Source organism: Prionailurus bengalensis, chromosome D3, assembly GCF_016509475.1.
Source record: "Prionailurus bengalensis isolate Pbe53 chromosome D3, Fcat_Pben_1.1_paternal_pri, whole genome shotgun sequence".
Lineage (NCBI taxonomy): Eukaryota > Metazoa > Chordata > Mammalia > Carnivora > Felidae > Prionailurus > Prionailurus bengalensis.
The window spans coordinates 57,231,636-57,249,322 of record NC_057356.1 but is presented as its reverse complement, the minus strand read 5'-3'; the positions used below and the strand labels follow the sequence as shown (position 1 = coordinate 57,249,322).

At 39.5% G+C, this 17,687-nt stretch overlaps 1 protein-coding gene across 1 annotated transcript in view; it reads right to left on the bottom strand.

Annotated features, from left to right (window-relative positions):
- Positions 1-17,331, bottom strand: part of ELP2 (elongator acetyltransferase complex subunit 2) — a 43,636-nt gene extending 26,305 nt beyond the window's left edge. The window contains 11 exon segments of the mRNA XM_043558617.1: positions 1,060-1,191; positions 1,389-1,489; positions 2,913-3,008; positions 4,091-4,231; positions 4,712-4,778; positions 5,561-5,625; positions 7,838-7,915; positions 8,176-8,332; positions 12,184-12,254; positions 14,454-14,532; positions 17,104-17,331. Coding sequence (XP_043414552.1) covers positions 1,060-1,191; positions 1,389-1,489; positions 2,913-3,008; positions 4,091-4,231; positions 4,712-4,778; positions 5,561-5,625; positions 7,838-7,915; positions 8,176-8,332; positions 12,184-12,254; positions 14,454-14,532; positions 17,104-17,241 — 1,125 coding nt within the window. The 5' untranslated portion in view covers positions 17,242-17,331.
- Between the last annotated feature and the right edge of the window lie 356 nt (positions 17,332-17,687).

Below are 17,687 nucleotides of genomic sequence, written 5' to 3'. Positions count from 1 at the left end.
CCGTTCATGCTCTCTCTTTGTCCCAAAAAATAAATAAACGTTGAAAAAAAAATATTTTTTTTAAAAAAAAATAAAAATAAATAAAAAAATAAATTACACCCATCAACAACTTGAGAGCATTAATACATTCCTTCACAAAATAACAGGTGGTCCTATTGCCCTTTTGTCAGTCATTCATCCAGTAATTGTCTATGGAGTACTTCACTGCCCAAGAAAAGACCAAATTATGTTATCTTGTTTAAGAAGACAGGGATATTACATGGGGCACCTGGGTGGCTCAGTCAGTTAAGCATCCAACTTCAGCTCAGGTTATGGTCTCATGGTCTGTGAGTTCGAGCCCCATGTCAGGCTCTGTGCTGACAGCTCAGAGCCTGGAGGCTGCTTTGGATTCTGTGTCTCCCTCTCTCTCTCTGTCCCTCTCCCACTCACACTCTGTCTCTCAAAAATGAATAAATGTTAAAAAATAATTTTTTTTAAAGAAGACAGGATGTTACACATTATAGGAAATATTCTCATCAAAAAATTTATAGAGCTTAAAGGCAGAGCCTAAAATTTATACAGCTTGGGCACCTGGGTGGCTCAGTTAGTTAAGCCTCCGACTTCAGCTCAGGTAATGATCTCAGTTTGTGGGTTCAGATGCTGCGTCAGGATCTCTGTTAGTAGCTCAGAGACTGGAGCCTGCCTCAGGTTCTGTGTCTCCCTCTCTCTCTGCCCCTTCCTTGCTAGCTCGCTCTCTCTCTCAAAAATAAACACTTAAAAAAAAAAAAATTTATACAGCTTAAAGTTCACTTACATAGAAAACTGACCTATGTGCAAATTTCAAAACCCCAACGATACTGAACAAATGAATACTTTTCCTCTTAGGAAAGCGTAAGTTTCTCACTTAGTGTAACTACAGTATAATGTCTACAAGAAAAAGTGAATAAGAAAGACGTCATTTGAACTTAAACACCCCAACTATGTTTCTGGCAGAGTATAGGAAGTACGTAACACTGTTTACCTAAGTTTCATTTCACTCTATGTGAGAACAAATGCTTTATTTAAAAATGTTTTTCTTACTGGGTTAGCCGTATTCTGTTTCCAAAGGTGCAATGCTCCATGGAAAGCATGAGCAATGATCATGGAGCCATCTTCATTGAACTGGCAATCATAAAATCCCAGAGTATTTCCACCTATTTCACCTACTCGAACCTATGCAATAGAAAATAAGTGGTAATCAAGAGTCCACAATTCTCACAGTAGAAATCAGATTCCAGAGATTTTTATGTTCTCACTTACTTAACACATACAAAGAGTGAACACTTTTGCAGCTCTAGGAACAAAGACTTGGGGGCTAAATATCATTTATCAAACCCAATTTTCTGTTCCGTAAATATTCACATTTTTACCTGTTCCAGCCAAACTCCAGACTCTTCATCTGGAGCCCAGAGAATCATGGTTTTATCCATTGAGGCGGACAACAATCTCATTGGCTGCTGCAGAAGACCATCTAAAGAATAAAAACTAATGCCTTTAGGTGATCAACAAGCATTGTTTGTAGATTACCAGAAAAACACAACATGGTTACTGCAAGAACATTCACTTGCAGCAATAGCAACATTTTAGAAACACAACAGAGGTTTACGTTAGACCAGATAAACGAGGTGTGGTACATTTAGACAATGGATTATACTTCAATAAAAATAAATAAATTAGAGCTACATGAATCAACATAAGTACAACTCTAAAACACGTTAAGCTAAAAAGCCAAGATGTAAGAGAATACATATTGTTATCAAGTTTTAACAACTGTAAAGCAATACTGTTTGTGGCTACAGAAATGTATAGTAGAAGTATAAAAACACTCATGGGAATGATATGCAGTGAATTCAGCCTTGTAGTTGTCCTAAGGGAAGAATGGAGGGGAAAGAGTTTGGGAAAGATTACACAGGGGTCCCTCAATACCAATAATATCTACTTTTTTTAAATTGCAGCAAAAATATGACAATGTTAATAACAGTTGGACGGCGGTTGAGTATTCATTAATGATAGTCTCTATTCTTGCCTCGGTGAGGGGGTCAGGGGAAGATTATGAGGCCTGTGCCTCGTTCAGCTATATGATACAGCACCAACTTCAGCAAGCAACCATCACTCCACGAAGAGAGGTTAAGGGCCAAAGAAAGAGGGAGAAAGAGTCTTATTTGTTCATAAATGATGTGGCTCAGTATTACCAACTTCCTATTTCCAGGGGGAAAAGTTCCAGAGAAGTTGGCTTAAAAGTCAGTTTCTCTTGGGGCACCTGGGTGGCTCAGTCGGTTAAGTGTCCGACTTCAGCTCAGGGCTTGATCTCACGGGCTCTGCGAGCCCCGCGTCGGGCTCTGTGCTGACAGCTCAGAGCCTGGAGCCTGCTTCGGATTCTGTGTCTCCCTCTCTCTCTGCCCCTCCCCTGCTCATGCTCTGTCTCTGTCTGTCTCAAAAATAAATAAAAACATTAAAAAAAAAGTCAGTTTCTCTTAAACGCCATGAAGACTAGATGAAAGCATTTAAAGAGCAAGTGAAAAGGACATGGTGGCTTCAGCCTCACAGCAGGAATCACACTTTTCCCACTTAGGAGTGTAAGTTTCAATGGGACTGAATGTCCAGGAGAACCTAACTGTAGTATTATACTGTGCCAACTTAAAAATGTCTTATATATGAGATTTTTAGGTTTTGGGTTTTTTTTTTTTCCAAGATTTTAAGTAAAGTCTACACTCAAGGCGGGGCCCAAACTTACAACCCCGAGATGAAGAGTTGCACACTCTACTGACTGAGCCAGCCAGTTAGCGAGCACTTGGTCACACTAAAAACACTTCCTCCACTGCATTTGGTCAGCTTAAAATTCTACATGTGTGATTCAACTGAAATGACAAGTATGTAGTATGTTTTCTTCCTACCTTTGTAGAATGAAGGCTGCCAGTGAACTGCATTTACCCAGTTTTCATGACCAGCCAGCACAGTCTCTAGAGTAACCGCAAATGCTATTTTAATACCTGCAACAAAAAGAATGACATATTCTTCCTGAAAGCTCTTCTAAAAAGAATTTCCATTACCAACAGAGTTGTACAACTATGTACTCCCTTTCCAAAAGTCAGAACAGAAACATGATTTAGAGTCAATAATTCAACAAAAAAATAAATTTCAATGACTTCACTCATTGTTCAAAATTACAAGAGAAAAAGTTCTAAAATTACATAAATTTTTCTCTAGTCATAAGTACATATTAAGGAGTATGTCCAATTTTAAAACTTTTCTGGGATAGCTGCTGTTATACTGCAATGAAAAAGGAAAAACAGACATGTCAGCCTCCTGGCTATCCTCAGTCATTATCAGCATATAATAGCCTAAAATACCATTTTAAAAAAAAATTAAGAAAAATGCAGAAATAAAGGAGGTCAAATCAGTACTATGACCTTTCAAAGTCATTAATAAAAATGTAACAAAATTTCATATTTGGGAACAGCCAGCTACTCATGACATGCTGGTTAAGGATTTCTAGGTTTTCCCCATAAAACCACGTACCAAAATCTCAACTCTAAAGGGCTTCAAAACCAAGAAGAGTAATAACAAAGGAGAGTACTCCTAGGTGAACAACACTATAATTTAGTTGAACACTTAAAAATATTTCCTTCAAATACAACATCCCAACAGGATCTGCCATGCAGGGGTACTGCTCTGATTACCACTCAAAAAGAAAATCAGAATTACACATCCCACTCAAATGTAGGGCTCTGGCTCGTCTTCTCTCATCCAGTAAAGGTACGGATAACTTACTTTATTCTTTTAGATCTTCCGATGCTAAACGAAAAATTTGGCATCTTATAATTTATAATTTGAGAGAATAGTAAACATTTTCAGCAATTTCTAAAAATCTTACAAACGTGGTTTAGAAGTAAGTTTCATATACGAAAAATAACTTATCCTTAAAAAAATTGTTTTTAAAAATGCACAGTATCCATTTCACGTAGGTATCTGATACTTTTGAAAAACTAACCTTCACCTAGGTGTGTTGTGTTAATAATATTATGAATGAGTCAGGAAACTGTTAACATCAAATATTTTCATTATTACTCACCTTCATTTTCTATCGTAAAAGTATTTTCCTTCAGCTTTATATTATCATCATCCTGAGTTTCTAAAGATGTTGATTTTACATACAGCCTCCATATTCGTATCAGGCAATCTTGTGAGCAGCTCGCCAGGAAAAGATCTCTACCTAATAAAACAACAAATTTTATTATTTTTTTAAACATTATATCTTAAATTTATGTGTAAGACTTTCTCCTCCACAATATGCAGATCTTTAAACTTCCTGAAAAAATTAGACTTTGCCTCCCAGCCCTTTATTCACTTGACCTATATTCTTTTTCAGTAACATTGGCAAATATACATACAATACTAATAAATGGTTATGACATGTGTTCTTATACAGTCTACAAAATTCTACAAAGAACTCCTCAAGAATGTCTACATGTGTAATAGTCAGCTAGTGTCCACTTTAAAACATCAACTGCTTTCATCCCCTGCCACCCCAATTGATAGTTAACAAAAGGGGTAGGTATCCTCTTTTCTAAAAGGGACAACAGAAAAATGTTACATACAACGAAAATTTTAAATGAAAACACAACAGGCTGCTTTCCAGGAAGTTCCACACACTTGCCCCATCATATGAACTTCAGCAAGATTTCATACTGACCAAAGGTTGCCCATTCCACGCCTCTTATCCAATCCTCATGTCCACAGAGAAAAAGCACTTTCTGAAACTAGTAAGATAACAAAAATCATCAGACTTGATGTAAGAATTTAAATTTTCAGGTATATCAGTGATTTCATTTGGGGTCACAGCCAGTCCTGATGCACATTTTTTTTGTTTTTTAAATTGGCAACACTATCTGATCAGACATAAGATAGAGCTCTCATTTGGGAATGAAAAAATCTCATAGTCATCTAACTTATCTAATGGAGCAACGCTGAATACGTAATATCTATAAATAGATAAATACTCTAAATTTTTACAGGATAAAATGGCACATATTATTCTGTAGAAAAAAGTCGGGTGGTCGGACATTCACAACCATTTTAAACTTTACTACAGAAGGTAAAGAAAGAAGTATCTCTACTATTGAAGTTTTAAGTGACCCAACCCCTTTTCCAGAACTTCTCTCCTCTAATGTCTCAATATCTAGGTAAGCTCAGAAAGACAAACACTACCAGCTGTATTTCACCATAGATATAATTTATTTAGAATGTACCAAAAAAAAAATTTATAAACCACCACCACAGCATCTTCCTCCTGTCCTTCCACCATCTAATGATCCGTTTCCACCTAACAACTCTGGACCAGGTGGCCAAGGCAGCACTTACTTGTGTTCAAAGAGAGTGGAAAACCATCTAAAAGAGGACTTTCAAAAAAGATTCTCATACTGGATTATTTTAGTTTAGAGTAGTAGAACATCCCTAAAATTTATCATCTGGAACTAGGCTGCATTAAAATGTGTAATTAAGCAGAACGTAATTCCAGTATCTTAATAAAATCATTAATTACCTGATCATTTTGTTGAACGAATAAGTGAATTTTGCAGTCATCATCGCCACATGCTAATATTGGTACTGGGAGGATAAAAAGAGGCTACACTGTAAATATTCCATCACATGTTATGATTATCACCTATGATGGATTCTAAGAACTTGGTAAAGAATCCAGACTTCTATTTCCCACACCCTGCACAAACAAACTGAAAGTGCTCAATAAATGTCTGTAGGAATAAAATGAATAATCTCAAATGTTCTATTCAACAGTTACTTGGTGACTGGGTGGCTCAGTTGGTTGAGCATCAGACTCTTGATTTCAACTCAGGTCATGATCTCACAGTTTGTGAGATCAAGCCCTGTGTTGGACTCTGTACTGACAGCACAGAGCCTGCTTGGAATTCGCTCTCCCCCTCTCTCTCTGCCCCTCCCCTGCGCTGTCTCTCAAAACAAATAAAAAAAAAAAAACCAAACAGCTACTCGGCAAAGAATCACTGCTAATTAGCTGCGAGTCCTTTCCTCCATTCTGTGTCATTTACGATAGAAGCAGCAGTGAAGAGAGAAACACAAAAAGCAAGTTGGGAGCATTTCACCATGTCAACCAGAAGATTAATATGAAAAGTTGCTAGTCCAACACAGCCAGAAAATGTACAAGCTATGTAGGAGTCCAGCATCATGGCTACTGCACAAAGTTTTAAGGGTTTGTTACTTCAAGGACCTTACACTTTGAGAATTCAACAGTAAAACAAAATTCATGAAGCAAGTAGAGAACAAAATAAAAGCACATACAATTACTTCATAATTGAAAGTTGCTAAGAGAATAGATCTTAAAAGTTCTCATCACAAGGAAAAAAATTCTGTACCTATGGATGGTGAGGAATGTTCACCAGACTTATTGTGGTGATTTCACAATATATATAAATATCAAATCCTTACATTGTATACTTAAAACTAATACATGTCAATTATACCTCAATTTAAAAAAAAAAGAGCAGGTAATTAAATACATGGTTAAAATGTTATGAAAGGTAGGACTATAAAAAAATTTACGTTACCAAAGGACAGCAGATAAAATTAGGAGTCTTTTTCTAAATTTGTTTTTCAAAGATTTTCTCACTCTAAATCAGGTAAAAACAAAAACACAAAAAAAACCCCAGGGGCACCTGGGTGACTCAGTCGATTGAGCATCCGACTTCAGCTCAGGTCATGATCTCAAGGTTTGTGAGTTTGAGGGCATGGGGCTTGCTGCTGTCGGCACTTCGGATTCTCTGTCCCCCTCACTCATCACCCCTCCCACGCTGGCTGGCAGCTCTCTCAAACACACAAACATCAAAAAACAAAACAAAACACAAAAACAAAAACTCCAGTCACTTGGCCTCACTGTGGATGGGAAGAAACTAAATTCTCTGCTATGAAGCCAGAATGTGGGAGTTCCTCCTCCCGGGGAGCCCTTGCACAAAGTTCATCACGTCGTAACACGGAGTTGCAGTTGCTGCTGCAGAGGGCAAGGGAGGCTGGTGGCCTCTCTCCACCAGGTATGTCCTCCAGACAACTGAGGCGGCAGAGACAGACTGAACCACATTGGCCAACAACTCTGTGGAGGACAATCAAAGGTACGTACAGATGGGTTTCATAGCAAAAGGGAAGTTTTTCTGTTGGGAGATTCTAAGTGATCTTGGGCCAATGGTCATTATGCAGGATGTGAAGAGGCTCTCATCTTCAGAGGAATGTTCACAGGGTTCATCTTTAGTATTTTTTTCAACTTATGCCAGATCTCAGCCTTCAAAGAGTTCATTTTCCCAAATTAGATCTATAGATGTTGATAACGTACACGATAAATAGCATCAATCCCAAGTACATATTAGGTCTCTTAAATTTTCAACAGCTATCAAAATTCTTACAACTTCTCTTAATTTTATGTTCTATACACAAGTCATTTGAATACTGAAAACAAAAGTACGCTTCTGGGTAAGATAGCATAAGGAACACAGTAGTGGAATCACTATGTTGTACACCTGAAACTAATGTAACATTGTGTCAACTATACTTCCATTCTTTTAAAAGGTCTATTTTCCATGTTTCAACTTATCTAGATACAATATTAAAACCCAACGTGTCTGGTTGTAGGGAGATACAAAAACATATTGCTGTTTTTTGTGGTGTTTTGGGATTTTTAGGTAGGGTCTACACATGGGGCTTGAACTCACAACTCAGATATCAAGAGTAGCATGCTCTACTGAGCCAGCCAGGCACCTATACTGCTGTTTTAACGTATACTCAGCAGGATACTCACCATCAGTATTAGGCAAATAAGACAAGCAGAGAGCCAGAGTGAATCCATTTCCAAAGTTCAAGGTCTGAAGGCATGTTACTAAGAAATAAAAAACACCATGAACAACTAACACTGAGCTTATCCACCTAGAAAGGTTGGGCAGCATCGTCAACAGCCCTGGGTGCAACAGGGATGAGAGAAGTCAATCCTGAGACCCAATGACCATGTGGACGTAAATGGTCAATTTTTAACGTTACAGGGAATAAAAGGACTTCAAAGACTGAAAGAAACTGACATGTATGTTCTTTCGTCACTTGACAATTACTATTTCATTTGTATTATAATTTCTCTAAACCTACCTTCTGAACCGTGTTTAGACCAGACTCGAACAGTAGAATCAGAAGCTGCAGACACCATCAGTGTACGGAATGCAACACCTGACGCCCTCTTCTGGTAAAGAGCATGCACTGCATTAACAGGTCCTTCGTGGCCTTGGAGATGGACTGCTTTTAAAAGCTACATCAGAAAGAATTGACAAAAACACGGTGATAAAAAAGGACTTAACAGTTTTACCTTTACTGAATTAAAATCACAGAATTAAAAGTACTGTTAAACTACCTGACCCAGAAATACATCCTCTAGAGTTGAAGAGCAAGTAAACTTCAGAGAAGTTGGTCTGACTGCAGTAAGGACACTTAAAGTGTGCATACCCTTTGACACAGCAATTTCACATCTAAGAATCTACTCTGAGATGCTAACCACACTAGTGTAACAAATAGTAACAAACGAATGCAGAAAAAGATTCATCACACAATCTTTATACTAGTGAAAAATTGCAATCAACCTAAAATTTTTAAGAGGAACTGATTAAATTATTGTAGATACACACTGTAGTCAACAAAAAGGATAACATGGAAAGACAACCACAACACTGATATTTTTTGAAGACTAGAGCCAGCTTTGTGGAATGTTTCTCTTTTGGATCAGTCTGATATTTCCTCATGAATAGATTCAGGATATACATTTTGACATTACTATCCATGTGCATCCCATCAGGAAGCACATGATATCACTCTGTGCCAATATTAGTGAAGTTAAGCTTGGTATCCTAGTAAAGGTAGTGTCTGCCATGTTTTTTCACTGCGAAGGTAAAAATTTTTTTCGTAATGTTATGTAAGATTATACTTTGGAACTTGGTACTTCTCCATCAAACTTTAACCAAATATTTTTAGCATACACTCATGATACTTGCCTGAATCAAGTACAGCTGGAAAATGAAAAAAAAAAAAAAAAATGGCAAGCAGAACTAAGAAATTCCATTTATCATCTAAATGCTTGCCATGCAAGATTATGCCCTGTGGTATCATTTCTGTCATTTTAGGTGTATTTTTTAGAGTTCAAAATGTGTGAGATTCCATCATATCCTTTGATAAGTATCTTCTATCATTTGCTATCTCCCAAAATAGTGGGGTCCCTTAAATGTTTCAATTGTTTTCCCAATTAAGCTGAACTCTGCCATTCAAGAAAATAATTATGTATAAGGTTCTGTACACTAACTTCCTGCAACCATTAACTTTTGGCTTCTTGGAAAACTCATTTTAAAAAACTCAAGTACAATATAATCTCTTGCATGTATAATTATACACACGAAATAGAGAACTACAACAATGTTCATTAGAATGTTAACTCTGTTGAGGTTCTGTACTTAGTTTGTTTTCCTTCTTCATGCTTTTCTGTAAACTTTCTTCACATGTGTCTATATCATTACTCCCCCCAAATTTAAATCTCTTGAAAATACTCATTTTACATTTTTAAGCAGGGGTGTATGTCAACCATCAGAGAATTTTAAAAACTCAAAAGAAACCTCTCAAGTTTGTCACCTTGTTAAAAAAACAATGCTCACTCTTCAAAGACAAACCTCTCATTCTAACAGCTTAGAATTATTTCCTTTTATCAGAAGTCAAGGTGTGTTGAACACCTGCATACATGGAAATGCATACGGAAAGGAGCCTGTAAGGCTCTAAGGTTTCCATGTGTGGCCCCTTCCTCTAAATCCTCTTATTCCCTTTAACCCCCTTTTATGCCTTTTACCCTCCTGCCGTCCTCCCTGTCTGGCCTCACATTTTCTCCTCTGGCTCCTCCTGAAGTTTGCTGCCACCAGATACTTGCTCAGTCTGTGATCCCCTATTGACAGAAGCATGGGGCAGCAATGAGGAAAGAGTTTTTCAAGTCTCACCTCAACATCTCAAAATCAAGTGTTCAAATCACTCACTCCCTCTGGATTCCTCTACCAAGATCAGTCCAAACAGGAGTTAAGTTTGCTACACCTCCCTTTGCTCTCATTCACGTCTAGGTACTTCCAAAATCCCCACCTCCACACCTGTCCTCTCCTTCTGAGGACAAGTATGGATGCCAGGCCAGCAATTCAAGTGAAATGTCTACAAGTAAATTCCACATCTTTCCTCCAGTTTCCCTATCTTACTTTGTAGAAGCACCTTTCTCCCAAGACCTGGAAACAGAATCCCACTATTTTTATTACTTACTCCCCTAACACCAGCTCCCACTCCTTTAATAACTAGTCAATGTCAAAATCATTTTGCCTTCAAAAACACCCCACATTGCTTTCTTCCTATTTTTTCCTACTCTGATATGGCACATTGCTGTCAGATTAATCTTCTTCTGTTATTCATACTCTTCTGCTTAGAAATCATCATAGTGCCTGCTAATAAAGAACAAACTCTTAAAGCTGGTATCTACATTTCCACGTGATCTTCCCCTACCGTACTTCTCTAGTAGTGCCTACAATGAATTATCAAGAAACATGTCCAGAACTATGTCATTCAGTTACAAGGAATGCTAAGAAACTTAAAGGGGAAAAAAAAGTTAAGACTTGAACGAAGCTTGGGAAATGGTACTTAAAGATACTCATGTTGGTCCATGTCAGAACTTTACAGAGCCCTCACTATACTCACGGTGCACTGGGACTCTCTAAAGGAGGTATAGAATATAGTGTTTCCCAACCTTGATTGGCCATAGATTCCTTTTTTCACTTAACCTCTTGAGAGATGAATACCTCCCTGAACAAACTTTTTTAGAAAGCCCTGTCCTAAAGCTTAGGCTTGGGTTAAGACTGGATACTGCTGAACAGGTGGTCTTCTTTATCAACTGAGCTTTTTCATTCATGCCAGGAATTTCCTCCCAGGAATTCTAGACCCTTAAATTCCTCCCAAGGAGGGGCACCTGGGTGGCCCAGTCGGTTGGGTTTCCGACTTCAGCTCAGGTCATGACCTCATGGCTCATGAGTTCAAGCCCCATGTTGGGCTCTGTGCTGACAGAGCCTGGAGCCTGCTTCTGATTCTGTGTCTCCCTCTCTCTGTCTCTGCTCCTCCCCTGCTCACACTTTGTCTCTTTCTCCTTCAAAAATAAACAAACACTAGGGGCACCTGGGTGGCTCAGTAGGTTAAGCACCCAACTTCACTCAGGTCATGATCTCAGTTTGTGGACTAGAAACCCACATCAGGCTCTGTGCTGACAGCTCAGAGCCTGGAGTCTTCTTCGGATTCTGTGTCTCCCTCTCTCTGACCCTCACCCACTCACGTTCTGTCTCTCTCTCTCAAAAATAAATAAACATTAAAAAAAAAATTTTTTTTTAAGAAATAAAATAAAAATAAACATTAAAAAAAATTTTTTTTTAATTCCTCCCAAGGAAACCACCTGATATTTTAAGACCCAATTCAAAGACCACCTCTTAAAACTCTACTAAACTCACAGCACCACGGTTGTGGTACAGCAAGCTAGAGCACATTATCTACGGAGCTACCCTTGCTCTTTAACTCTTCAAGTAGATTTTGCCTTCAAAACCATGTACGTGAATCATGAATAGGATTCTACCTCATCTACATCTACTGCATGACAGATGTTCAAATGTCTAACACGCTAACTTTTAATCTTTGCTTACAACTAGAAACAACCTAGTGTCCATCAATAGAAATCCGTCCATACTCAGCACTGCATATCATACATCACTCAGAATTATGTAAATCTATATCCACATGGTAACAGCTGTCCTGTGAACAAGGCAGTACTAATTTATGCTATCAGTGAAGACACAACAAATAGCCCCTGTATGTGCAGTGTGAAAACTATTACAAAATGATGGGAAATTCACAGAAATGAATGACAGCATGTGAATATGAGAGCAAATATCAGAAGGAAGGGTACAGGGCATGTGAAGTATAGAAGATACAGGACCTGGATTACTGATAAGAATAAAGCAACTTCATAAAAGAATACAGTAGAAAGGACAAAAAGACGCAAATAAAAGCAGATAAAGGTCTTTTCTTATAACTATAAACATGTCCACCCACCTGATTATTCTTTATTTCCCAGTGAATCACTTGATTATCAGATCCTCCAGAAAGTAATTCAGTAGAAGGAGCTGAAAAAAGTTATATCTCCATAAATATTTTTATTTTTTCCCCAGCTGTCTTGAAAACTCTCAAGGCTATAGAAAAGATATAAGCAAACTCATATACCCTTATCTAGACTCACCAACTATTAACATTTTGCCACATTTGCCTAACATCTCACTTTCTCTATACACACATACATAGATCCCTTTATTTTAACAAACCATTTAAAAATAAGTTGTAGACATCATGACCTCTGACTTTCTAACACTTTATTATATGTAACCTAAGAATTAGAACATTTCCGTACATACCACAGGACAATTAACATATTCAAAAGTTTTAATTGTTGATTGATACAGTATCACCATGTAACATACAGTCCATATTTAAATTACCCTGAATTGTCCCAGTAACGTCTTTTGTAACTTTTATAAATTCTGAACCTAAGGACCACAAATTGCATATTTAGTTGCCATATCTTTTTAATATCCTTTAACCTAGAATAGTTTCCCAGTCCCCTTTTTTTGGGACAATGACAGTCTCAGCCAGTTGTTTTGCAAATGTCCCTCAATCTGGATATACCTGGTTGTTTCAACATGTAAGATGCATGCTAAATACTTTCGGCAGGAATGTCCTATATGAGACATTTACAGTCAACTGCTACCAAGTATATGACATATTTTTGAAATAAGACAAATATTTCAGAGTAGCCTTTTAAACACAACTTCTTGTGGATAACAGAAGAATAAGGAGTAACAACCAAAAAGGGAGAAATAATCAAATATAATTTTCCACTTATGGTTCTTCTGGTCTGTGTGCTAGATATTTAGGGGAGCAACAGGGGGATTGTCTGAAGAACATTAGATCCATAGTCAGAAGTCCGAGGTTCATGTCCAAACCCTACTGCCAGCCAGCTGTGATCTTGGGGCTTTAATTTCTTCATGGATCACAGACACTAAGCCAATTATTTAACTACATGATTTTGAGAATTACTATAAGGTCCCTAAAAGTAATGTGTTAAAAATCAGACATTTTAAAAATATGAAATGGGGCAGCTGGGTGGCTTAGTCGGTTAAGCATCCAACTCCAGCTCAGATCATGATCTCATGGTTCGTGAGTTTGAGCCTTGTATTGGGCTCTCTGCTGTCAGCACAGAGCCCTCTTCAGATCCTCTGTCCCCCTCTCTCTCTGCCCCTCCGTGTTCTCTCTCTCACAAAATAAACATTAAAAAAATGAAAATAAAAATATGAAAGGTTTTTTTGTTGTTGTTTAAGTAGGCTCACACCCAACATGGGTCTTAAACTCATGACCCTGAGATCCAGTTACATGCTCTACAAACCAAGCCAGATGGGTTCTCCTAAAATTATGAAATAATATTATTAACCTTTTATATATCACTAATACTTGGGTTAGAAAAAATATCTTAATTATCTACTGGTAGAGCCCTAATCTTAGGAAATCAAACATAACAGTTACAGATTACATTGAAACACAAGCAATTCATTTTATATAACCTCACTTTTAAAGATAAAATATACAAGCCCAAATTAACATTTTATAATAAATCCCTATACTGAAATTCAAGTAGTCTTTGATGTCACTTGGCAGCAATTAATATAATTACAATTGTGCTTTAATATCTGCACCAACAGCCACTCTTTCTACTATTTAATGGTTTTTATTGACCTAACATGATGAATACTGCATTACCAATTGAAATAAGTGGCTTATTAACCTTTTTATCTTTTTATGTTTATTTTTGAGAGAGGCAGACAGAGCATGAGCAGGGCAGGGACAGAGAGAGGGAGATACAGAATCAGAAGCAGGCTCCAGGCTCTGAGCTGTCAGCAAAGACGCAGGGCTCAAACCCTCAGACCGCAAGATCATGAGCTGAGCCAAAGTAGGACCCTCAACTGACTGAGCCACCCAAGTGCCCCTAAACTTTTTTTTTAATGTCACAGATAAAATCATAGCAAAGTCATACTTATTCAGCAAATTCTGTATTTGTGCATGGCTCAGAATGCTCTCAATAAGTGTTTATGGAATAGAAAATAAAATTATTTCAGAGTCCATAAGAATACCACAGTAGGTATATATAAGACATTTCAGCAAATTCCAAAGGATTTTGGAAGCACCATCTAAAAGCAATTCTTTTTAGAAACATGACTAACCATACTTATCAGAAAACAACTGAAAGTACCTTTAACAAACAGATGAATACTTACAACCATCTTGTTTACAAATCCACTGTACACAATTGACCCGAGCAGTGTGACCATTCAGGTTGCTGGTGACAACCCTTTCCTTTACAAAAGAAAACACCAGTTAGTAAATTACAAATTATCCTACAGAGGAATTAATAAATTAATAAAAGTCAGATGTCAATGGTTTTGATGCTAATAAAAAGTTCAGGATTATTTCAAACAGAATCACTTCCCTTAATTCATAAACTCTAAACCATAGCTTAAACTATCCGTTCACTCTAATGTGTGCCTGCCTTTGTCACCACTCCATATTCTGGATGTTCCTTGTTCTCAGCACACTGAGCTCTCAGGTCTTTATCTGCTAGCTCCTCCTGACCACCTTGGTCCTTCTCTACTGGGGAGCCTGTCTGGATACCCCAGGCTAACTCTTTCTTGTGCTCCCACAGGTCTCAGGGCCTACTGCTACCATGCTTGTACCAATCTCGGGGTTTTACTGACCAAAAAAACCCCCTCAATAGAGAAATTCATGATTATTGGAGTCAAATTCATGGCTCTCTTTACATGCCATGGCTGATCAGATGTTGGGTGATCAGCCTTAAAGAAACAAAGTTACCAGGCCACAACTAAGGTCTTCAGACATGGGATCCCTTCAAGGGATACAGTCAAGTTCCCAGCAGCCGCTCAGACTGTGCTTTCGGTAACATCCCTCCACACTTGGGCTTTATTTTACTTCACGCACTGAAGATATTAACTCTGTGACTACAGTGCCTTCCTCTTTAGGGCCACTTTCCCTATTTACTATGAACAGCACAAGCTTCCTATCTGCTTAAATGCCAACTGAAATTCAGATGTGAATGTGCAAAAACTGGTATATTTCACACATAAGTTATTTGAGGCTGTGAAACAATTTATAGTATTTCACTGTCTCTCTCACTAGATTAAGAATTCCTTGATGGGCAGGAATTATTACCCATTATCTTTGTGTCATCACCACCCAGTCCAGGACTAGCACAGAGGGTCCTCAAAAATCTGCTGAGTATCACACCAAAACTTTACTTTAGCATTTGACATGCTCTTATTCCTATATTTAATTTAGAGCCCAAACAACAGATATGTAACAAAGTACTTTTTAGGCCCAACATACTTCTTTTTTGGTAAGTTAAAATCCCCTAACATGGCCACGAGGCTACCATTAAAAGTAAAAATGTGATGGAAGACACGGGCACAAATACATTACGTGGCTGCAGAAAAATTGCCCTCTACAGCTGAATCAGTCCTTGGTTGACTGTCTCAGTAAAGTTTTCCTTGGTTTTCCATGCTTTCTCCTGCCAGTTACGAACGCATGGCAGGGCATGGTGGAGCGCCTGGGTGGTTCAGCTGGTTAAACTCTTGGTTTCAGCTGAGGTCATGATCTCATGGTGAGTTTGAGCCCTAAGTTGGGGCTCTGCACTGACAACTCTGAGCCTGCTTAGGATTCTCTCTCTTGCTCTCTGCCCCTCCCCTGCCCACGTGCATGCTCTCTCAAAAATAAACATTAAAAAAAAAAAAAAGAATGCATGGCAACAATAGAAAACAAAGAGGCAGGAAGCCAGCTCAAGATACAGAAAATACAGCTATTTCATATATAAATTTGAATGTGAAAAGATTATGAGAATGAGATTTTTAATCAAATAAAGCAGTACAATAAGAAATACATAGAGCTATCTCCTGCATTGCATTTTCATTTCTAGCACTCTACTTTTTACACTGAGGCTCCTTTTGAGAAGCGATACTAACTGTATCCTCCAAAATCAGACAGTGGGAATGGAGTCATAATAACTCTGGTAAGACTGCAAAAAGTAGCCACTTGGAAAGTTTGGTTATGGGCGCCTGCGTGGCTTAGTCAATTGAGCTCTGGACTCCCGAGATTGAGCGCTGGACTCTTGATTTCCGGTCAGCTCAAGATCTCACAGTTGGTGAGACAGAGCTTGTGGTTGGGCTCCGCGGGCCGACAGCACCGAACCTGCTAAGGATTCTCTCTCTCCTTCTCCCTCTGACACTCCCCCTGCATGCGTTCTCTCTCTCAAAATAAACAAACATTTTAAAGGGGGAGAAAAAAAAGCCTGGTTAAATCACCAAGAAAACAATCAATAGACTTGGTAAAGTTCCAAGAATATGTACTCCCTGCCCTATAACCACTGCTTAGGATTCCTAATCCCTTTGACATTTACCCTACAGGCGCCTTCTTTAAAATATCTACTCCCTAAGTCAAAATACAAGTAATATTTCTTTGAAACCCAATACAAGCTTGTTAAGTAAATCTGAAGGAAATACAGAAGTGAGGTACCACCTGTGATAATGGCTTTCATCCATACCTAAATTGCCAATCTTTTAAAACCCGAACTCATTAACAGTACGGCCGTTCCCACGGAAGTTTTCAGAAACGGCTGTCATTCATGTGGGGAGTTACGTGGGACAGGTGGGGGGCTACGTGAGACTAACAGGCTACTGGCAGTACACGGTGACCCCAGGCTGCCGCGGCGTGCGAGACGAGTCCCGCACGCCCCAAGGCGACCCCTCGCCCACACACCCTATCTGCCGCTCTGCAGGGCTGTCTACAGTCTGGCCGCAGCGCACCCAGAGGATTCTGACCCGGAGAACATGGAAACAGGCGTCCAGCCACTTCTCTTACCTGAGGGTCATAGAGCACCACGGAACAGGATGTGCCGAAGGCCAAAAGTCCTCCGGGCCCGGAGTTCCAGCTCAGGGCTCCCCGCACCCGGTTTGGGCAGCAAAACACGTGAGTTACCTCCAGCACGGGCGCTACCATGTTGCCGGCTGGGCCGCGGCGGAGGCCTGGACGCGCACTTCCGCCCTCGGAGCGGAACTACCCGCGTGGCGGCCTTTCCTGCTGGCGTTATCCACACCGCTTTTCAGAGGCGTCCGAGGGCGGGGCGGAGGCGTCCGAGGGCGGGGCGGAGGCGGCCACGCCCACGCCGGGCCCGCCCACTCTCCTGGCGCGAGTGGTCTTTAGTGTCCGGGCGCAGCTAGCTACCGGCACTCTGTGCTGGACCGTGGCCCAGCGCCCAAGCACAGGCTGCGTCGCAGGAACGAAGACCCGCGTGGAGTAGCTCAGGGTCCTCCACAAAGACCCGGGGCTCGTGTGCCGCGGGAGCGTCAGGAACGTCCCACTGCCCCTCACGGCCAGGCTCCCAGCAGCGGACGGAAGCTGGCCGGGGGAACTCAAGAGCGAATCTCGGGCCTCAGAGCGGCGCA